Source organism: Antrostomus carolinensis, unplaced genomic scaffold (genome assembly GCF_000700745.2).
Source record: "Antrostomus carolinensis isolate BGI_N321 unplaced genomic scaffold, ASM70074v2 scaffold1282, whole genome shotgun sequence".
In the NCBI taxonomy this organism is placed as follows: domain Eukaryota; kingdom Metazoa; phylum Chordata; class Aves; order Caprimulgiformes; family Caprimulgidae; genus Antrostomus; species Antrostomus carolinensis.
In genome coordinates this window covers 1-8,524 of record NW_010297338.1, presented here as the reverse complement: position 1 = coordinate 8,524, position 8,524 = coordinate 1, and the positions used below count along the sequence as shown (strand labels likewise).

Genomic DNA, 8,524 nt, shown 5'->3' with positions numbered 1-8,524 from the left:
AGGAAGCACACACAGATGATTGTTCATCCTAGATGTGCTAGAGAAATCTCTCCTTCCCCTCTGTGGGTTACAGGGTAAGCCTTAAAGTGACAACTTTAGACTAAAACTACTGAATTCTGCACTTAAAATAGGAATCAATCCCATCCTGGGACAGAATTTCTATGTGTGCTTTTGAATGATCAACCCTCACGAGGCAGCGACAGAAAAGCAAGTAGCTCAGACAGAGCAAAACTTCAGGGGTTTAGTTCTTGATTTTTAAATGAATTTTAAAAATTCATTTTAATTCCTGATAGTTCCAAATAGTTCTTGATTTTAAAATCCAGTAGTGGAGTTCACCAGATGATAACAGAGTTCCAAAACCCAAAAGCAGGTGATATTACAAAGGAGATAACTCATTCCCACAGATGATACCAGTGGGATTTATATGGTTATGGGAGGCAGAGGGTAAAGTGGACAGTTTTCCCCTCTGGCTCACAGGGATGGGAACAGGAATTACCAGGAAGGAGGAGTTGGCAGCTGTGACAGTTCCATAGGGCTTGACAAAAGCTGGCTTCAGCTTGCCCATCTGCTCCATTGAGGAAGGACGGATCCCATTATCTTTGGTAACTGTATCTTTGCCTGTTGATAGAAAAAAATATTAAAAAAAAGCAGATTTAATCGTGGAAAGTCAGTGACATCCATGAATTTGTACAACAGGAGCCCAGAGGAAAAAGAAATATCAGAAAACGCTGTTTTGTACTAGAAGTGTGGGAGGAAAAAAGGGAAAACTCCTTGAGGATATGTAAACTAGCTTAGAAACAGCTCCTCAAAATTGAAGCTGTGTCACTTTCTCTCTGCAGACTGCAAAAATGAAGTGCTGCAATCTATTCACTGCAAGAAAAAAATCACCACGTGGAAAAGCCAGTGGATAAAAGAATTTAAATTCAGGTTATAAAGCCTAAATTGGAGAATTGGGCCTAAATCAATATACATTTATGTGCCAAGGTTTGAGGAAGAGCAGTGGGAAGAACCAAATATACACATCTTCAACTACACCGACTGCTTAAATAAGCCAGTTAATAAAAAGTAACAATTTTAACATAAAGAACATATCAAACTACAGATGCACAAACATAAGGTCTCTCTTGGAAACCAATTACAGAGTAAAAGTGGCCAAAATGAAGAGGTATTACACCAAAGTGTGTCCACTGGCTGATGGGGGATGTGGGTAGAAATCAGGCCACAGAAAGGACAACTTCAATTTTCTCCCCAAACTGGTTTCCCATCTGAGCAATAACCGTGATATGATCCCTGGTGAACTGGAGTCTGCCAAGCAGAACACATCTCAGCTCTTCCTATCCAGCACCTGATTTATCAGACTGGGAATTAGGAAGAAATTCTTTGGTGTGGGGGTGGTGAGACAGTGTCCCAGGTTGGCCAGAGAAGCTGTGGCTGGTCCTCCCTGGAAGTGTTTGTGGCCAGGGTGGATGAGGCTTTGAGCAACCTGGTCTAGTGGAAGGTGTCCCTGCTGCTGGCAGGGGGGTTGGAACTGGATGAGCTTCAAGGTCTCTTCCCACCCATCATCTTCATCATCTTGGGGTATAAAGATGAGTTCTCTTGCCTGACTGAAATAGCAGGGGGATTCTTAGTCCACCCATTCTGATTTTCCTTCCTCTATCACCACATTAGCACAGATACAAGGTGACAAAACTTAGATCTGTAAGGATACATTTATATATTTAGATAAGAATGTTTAGAAACATGCTCCTATGTCAGTAACTTTCCAGGGAGAAATATATGGCATTTAAAAGAGTTAAAATCTGTATCAGATACACACATGGATGTGACCCCAGTACCACCCCTCCTTTTCTAAATGAAATATTTATTGAACTAGTGCACACTGGCAAACGTGGGTGTTGGTCTCTTCTCCCAAGGACCAAGGGACAGGACAAGAGGAAATGGGCTGAAGTTGTGGCCAGGGCAGTTGAGATGGGATGTGAGGAAGAATTTCTTTGCTGAAAGGGTTCTGAGGCATTGGAAGGGGTTGGCCAGGGCAGTGGTGGAGTCCCCATCCCTGGAGGGATTGAAAAGTTGTGTAGACACAGTGCTGAGGGACATGGGTTAGTCATAGGGGACTGGTCAGGGTTGGGTTCATGGTTGGACTCAATGATCTTAAAAGGCTTTTCCAACCACAATGATTCTGTGATCCCATGAAACATGCACTTTTACCTGGCACTTTGAAGGGTACCACATCAAGGAGCAAGCCTCCATCCTGGGCTCTCTTAGCTAGGGTGTGTGAACGCAGGGCGTACTCATCTTGCTCCAAACGGGAAATGGCAAAGGCAGCAGCCAAACGATCGGCAGAGTGTCCCATGGTCTCGCTGGTGGAGAACTCAGCCACAGCTGGGAGCTGCCAAACAGAAAAACACAGTCAACACACATCCCTGGGCAGTGACATAAAGCTCAGAGGTTGGTTAAGCCCTGCACAGCCAGTCAGGCCCTTCTGTTTATTAAGCAGAGCAGTTAATACTAAAGCTCTGCAATTAACACACGGTAACCAAACCAGAAGTGACTTGGTCAAATGTATCAGAGGAACCATGACTTTCAAAGTTTTTTAGGAAAAAAATGGATAAAAATAAGGTCCACACTGCTGCTTACTCCAGGGGTTCAAGAACTGTGTTGCATTTGCACATGCACACAATGAGCAGCTGCCTTGTGCACTGAACAAGGACTGTCCTATACAGGGCGACCAGATTTTTTGGGCTGTGGTGAAAAAAACACACCCTGGGACTTTAAAACTCCTTCTGAAACATCTCCTCAAGCAAAACCAGAGAGAGCAGGTGATTTCAGCTCAGCTTTTATTCTTCTAGCAGCACACAGGAAATCCCTGGATGCTTTTAGGTCAGCAATTTTCCTATCTTCTTTGGACTTTGGATCTAATCTCTGCTGTACTCACTGCACTCACACTAGAGGAAGAGCTTGGCGGTGGTAAGGAGGGAAGGGCTTTTCCTTCCCATCTCCACCATGGGTTAAATCACCTCTCTGATGACCTCCAGGAGAGAAGAGGGGCTCCCTCTACAGCTGACTCCTCACATGAACAGACTGATCTCATCATGGTCCAAACATGGGAGCTGAACACAATCAGCACCTGGCAAGGATTTGGCCAGGAGCAGTAATCATAAGGCATATTTAAGATGCATTAATCAAATGATAATTACATTAATATACTGAAGATGCTCCTCTCTGATATTAAGCAGGTTAAGAAGGCCAAGGGCATCCTGGCCTGGATCAGCACCAGTGTGGCCAGTAGGAGCAGGGAAGTTCTCTTCCCCCTGCACTGGGAATCACTGGTGAGGCCGCAGCTGGAGTGCTGGGTTCAGTGTTGGGCCCCTGAGTCCAAGAAGGACATGGAGGTGCTGGAGCGTGTCCAGAGAAGGGAACGGAGCTGGGGAAGGGTCTGGAGCACAAGTGTGCTGAGTTCCCTTGTGGCTGAGGGAACTGGGGGTGTTGAGCCTGGAGCAAAGGAGGCTGAGGGGAGACCTTGTGGCTCTGTGCAAGTCCCTTGGAGGAGGGTGGAGAGAGGTGGGGGTGGGTCTGTTCAACCAAGGCCCAAGGGACAGGACAAGAGGAAATGGGCTCCAGTTGTGGCCAGGGCAGTTGAGATGGGATGTGAGGAAGAATTTCTTTGCTGCAAGGGTTCTGAGGCATTGGAAGGGGTTGCCCAGGGCAGTGGTGGAGTCCCCATCCCTGGAGGGATTGAAGAGTCGTGTAGACACAGTGCTGAGGGACATGGGTTAGTCATAGGGGACTGGTCAGTGTTGGGTTCATGGTTGGACTCCATGCGCTTCAAGGGCTTTTCCAATCCAGGCCATTCTGGGATTCTGTGTTACTTCTATTATTCAAGAAACAAAAATTCTTCTGACCCTTGAGGACTTTTGCATTTATAGTGATGGAAAAAAGCTTCTATTTTGTAGCCTCCAGCACAGTTTATCCAGGAGTTGCAGGAGGAAAGGAAGGTTTTGCAATAAGTTAGGTTTACTGAAGACCAACATGTAAGAACACAGAGTGGAGAGTCACGAATGCTGAGGTGCAGTAATCGGTGGAGGTTTTAACCAAAAACACAGGACACAGATCCAATGAAAGTGGATCCAATAAAAGTGAGCCACAGGCAGCCAGCTCTCCCTTTTTAAATCCTCTCCATTGAGGTTAATAAAATTACCTAAGCCAACTTGTTTTCTCCTTATACAACAGTTCAGCTTAAATATCTAAATGCCTGAAAAAAAACCCATTACCTCAGGAGCAAAGTAGTCAGGGCGAATTTTGGAAATCAGAGAGAGCTTCTGGCCCAAAGTCTTGGCCCGGTTCAGAGTCAGCATAGTCTTCCTCATCTTCCTGCTGTGACGAATGGGAACGTCTGACATTAGCTCCACACCTCCCGCTACGACGACGTCGCACTGGCCGGCTGCAATCATACCCACACCTGCAGAACGAGACAGTTTCCCATGAGCTTAAAGGTCTTTTCCAACTAAAATAATTCTCTGAGAACTGTGGGGAGAAGTGACACCGACCCTCTTAGTGCCTGGGATATTAGTACATTTTATTTCCTTCTCCAGCCTCTGGCTGAGTTATGCAACACGTGCTTAACAAGAGACTCAGGCTGCCCAAGGAAGTTGTGGCTGCTCCTCCCTGGAAGTGTTGAAGGCCAGGCTGGATGAGGCTTTGAGCAACCTGGTCTAGTGGAAGGTGTCCCTGCTGCTGGCAGGGGGGTTGGGACTGGATGAGCTTGAAGGTCCCCTCCAATCCTAACCACTCCATGATTCTATGACTGAGTGGGCTGTACAGACATTTTCTGAATCATATTAGTTCTGTAGCTCTGCTTCCACCTCTCTGTTACACACAGCATTTGGGAGAAGAATATTCCCAGGGATTCAGGGCAGTAACCACATCTCAATTTTTTCACTCTGTTTAGTCTAAGTTAAAATTGAAAGTAGCATGAAAGGCAGCAACTTCCTTACCATGACATAGTCTTTACCTCCCAAGCTAACACAGACACTGAGCAGAGACTGTCACTGAATGCAAAGGGTGTCCAGCTGCTGGCAGATCTACAGCAGACACTATATGCACGTTATATTTTGTTGGTTCTAGAGCACAAGTGTGCTGAGTTCCCTTGTGGCTGAGGGAACTGGGGGTGTTGAGCCTGGAGAAAAGGAGGCTGAGGGGAGACCTTGTGGCTCTGTGCAAGTCCCTTGGAGGAGGGTGGAGAGAGGTGGGGGTGGGTCTGTCCAACCAAGGCCCAAGGGACAGGACAAGAGGAAATGGGCTCCAGTTGTGGCCAGGGCAGTTGAGATGGGATGTGAGGAAGAATTTCTTTGCTGAAAGGGTTCTGAGGCATTGGAAGGGGTTGCCCAGGGCAGTGGTGGAGTCCCCATCCCTGGAGGGACTGAAGAGTCGTGTAGACACAGTGCTGAGGGACATGGGTTAGTCATAGGGGACTTGTCAGTGTTGGGTTCATGGTTGGACTCCATGAGCTTCAAGGGCTTTTCCAATCCAGGCACTGCTGTGATTCTTCATACACACTTGAATTCATTTAGCAGTGCAAGCTAAACAAGGGATGATCTAAAGGAGTTGCTCAGCTCAGTCTCAAACTCCCAGCTTGTTCTTCCAGCCAACATACCTGTGGTCATAGCTTGGTTTGAAGAAATGCAAGCCATGGTGACTGTATGGGCTGGAGTTTTGTCAGAGAAACCCGCTCCCAAGGCAGCCTAAGAGGAACAAAGGATGACTGTTAAAACCCACACCTTTTGCTCCACAGGATCAGAACTATCTTCTGCCCAGCAACACACCTTTGCAGACTAAGCTGAAAACAAGTACATCAAGTTTCCACTGAGGCAATTACTGCAGCAGCTCATCCCCTCCCCAGGAACAGGAGGAGACAGCAGCTGCCCTGCTGCCAGGGCTCTCACTCACGTTACCCATGTGGTCACTCTCCCCCCCCATTAATCAAGGGACAAACTAATCACACGCCTCACAATTTCCAAAGAGCTTTCAAATACGTGGCATCATCTTTGCTTCACCTTACTTGCAAAGGCCACACATGACAGGAATTATTTAGACCCCTCAGTACAAGGCACCGTGACTTGTTTTACACAGAACAGAAAACATTTCCTGTGGCTCAGAAAGCAGTGTGTGATCTGAGCCAGCTAAGAGCACGGCCTCTCATCACGAGAGAACTGCTCACAGCCAGACCTTCCCTACTTGAGACCTGGCCAACTAGTTGAAAGTTCAACAGTTGTTCCCAAGTTAAAATTACACAGCAGCCTCATCTGACTGGCAGGTGACCAAAGCAAGTATTTGCATACACAAGCCTAAAAGTGCCGACAGAACGGGACAGCCTCATAACCTCCCAAGTCTTTCCAGCCCAGGTTACATCATGGTTTTACCCACTTGCACAGAACAACAGCAGAGGCTCTAGATTACAGAACAATCACATGCTGCCTCTGTAACTATTTCAGGGAACAAGCTTCTCTCTGTGTATAATAAGCAAATTGTGTTTTCTGCCTGCCAGAAAAAAGGGCAGGGAAGTTACTCCATTTAAAAATCCTTCACAGGCTGCACCTGATCATAGAATCCCAGCCTGGTTTGGGTGGGAAGGGACCTTCAAGCTCATCCAGTCCCAACCCCCCTGCCAGCAGCAGGGACACCTTCCACTAGACCACGTTGCTCAAAGCCTCATCCAGCCTGGCCTTCAACACTTCCAGGGAGGGGGCATCTACAACTTCCTTGGGCAACCTGTTCCAGTGTCTGACCACCCTCACAGTGAAGATCAGCCAACTAGAATAAATACCACAGCAAAATAAAGAAATACCACAGTAAAGCAATCTACTCTGCCCTTGGGAGGCCCCATCTGGAGTGTTGCATCCAGCCCTAGAGCCCCCAACACAAGGAAGATGTGGAGCTGTTGGAGTGGGGCCAGAGGAGGCCAGGAAGGCGATCTGAGGGCTGGAGCCCCTCTCTGCTGAGGAAGCTGGGCTTGTTGAGCTTGGAGAAGAGAAGGCTCCAGGGAGAGCTCATTGTGGCGTTCCAGTGCCTGAAGGGAGCTTAGAAACAGGAGGGAGAGGGACATTTGCCATGGGCAGAGAGTGATGGGACAAGGGGAGATGGTTTTAAACTGAGAGAGGGGAGATTTAGGTTGGATATGAGGAGGAGGAATCCCTGGAGACATTCAAGGCCAGGCTGGAGGAGCCCTGGGCAGCCTGATCTAGCAGTTGGCCACCCCATCCATAGCAGGGGGGTTGGAACTGGATGATTTCTGAGGTCCTTTCCAACCCAAACCAGGCTGTGATTCTATGTACTGGTCCTCTCACAAGTACTTTGGACAGGGCAGCATTTGAGTCCAGCTGGTAGTTAAGAGCTGAATGATCAGTGATTGTTAACAAAAGCTTCTCTCACAGGGAAGAATCAAGCAGAGGCTTCACAGCATCAAACTGCCCTTGATCTGGGGCACATTTCAACAGGAGGCAGAGTCCCACGCAGTTATCTGACAGACAATGCTGCACAACTAGTTCATACTCCCAAATCACATTTAAATGAACCATAATAAGTAGAATTTTTAAATTTTGGGGGTTTTTTTCCAAGTGTTTTTCATCTTCATCCTATCAGCAGAAACCAGACTCACAGGAAACGCTGCAGGTAACCCACCTCTCTTGCAACATTACTCGTTTTGACCTCCTGGATAACTGTGCCATAAACAATGTAATCAACAACATCCCTGGGGACACTGGTCCGTTTGGTTCAGCAAGCCCCTAAGGAGAAGATGGAAACAAAAAGAATTTGCACCACGTAAGCAATCACCTTGTCACAATCCTCAAACATCTCCTTCCCACCAGCCTGGCTGAAGAACAAGGCAACCACGGAGCTACAGCTTTACCCTTAGCTCAGAAGAAATCTGGTGTGCACATGTGCTTAATGAAAAGTACAATGGACTTTAGACTGCAAATAATCCCAGCGATAATATCACTATAAATTATTAATAATTTCATGAAAGCAACTACTCTACACCCCGCCCTACCCAAATGGTTGTATCTTCCCCAATTTGGAGTAATCTGACATGAAAATTAAAGGAAGAGGGCCTTGAGAGGGAACAAAGCCACTCACCTTTGCTGCAGGAACATGTAAAACTTCAATAAAGACACATGGAAATTCAGCAGCGTGTTTTCACAATTCATCAGAAAACAAACTGCAGAATTTGCCAGAATAACTTGACAAACATGTCAATGTAGCAAATCCCAGAGCTGGCAGTGATTTAAAGCCAGGGGGATTCAAAAGGGGTTTCATGCACCAAATAAAAATGAAACTAAAGGCACCTCAACCAATAACATCTCTTCTGCAGCACATTAAAACCCTGCAACACCCAGGACAGACCCTCGCACGACTAACACGCTGTCTGTCAACCAAATCAGCCTGTCTGGGCTGAACACAGCATTCTGATTTGACATGACTGCACCCAACCTCACAGTCACTGGAAGTCAAAGGACTTTGTGTTTTG

The 8,524-nt window shown here is 46.9% G+C and overlaps 1 protein-coding gene across 1 annotated transcript; it reads right to left on the bottom strand.

Annotated features, from left to right (window-relative positions):
- Positions 1–496: 496 nt before the first annotated feature.
- Positions 497–7,770, bottom strand: HADHB (hydroxyacyl-CoA dehydrogenase trifunctional multienzyme complex subunit beta; the record flags this gene model as incomplete). Its single annotated transcript, XM_010162062.2, has 5 exons — positions 497–618; positions 2,209–2,389; positions 4,272–4,459; positions 5,654–5,741; positions 7,678–7,770. Coding segments are annotated over 5 exons (672 nt in total), but the record flags the coding sequence as incomplete, so codon positions are not given.
- Between the last annotated feature and the right edge of the window lie 754 nt (positions 7,771–8,524).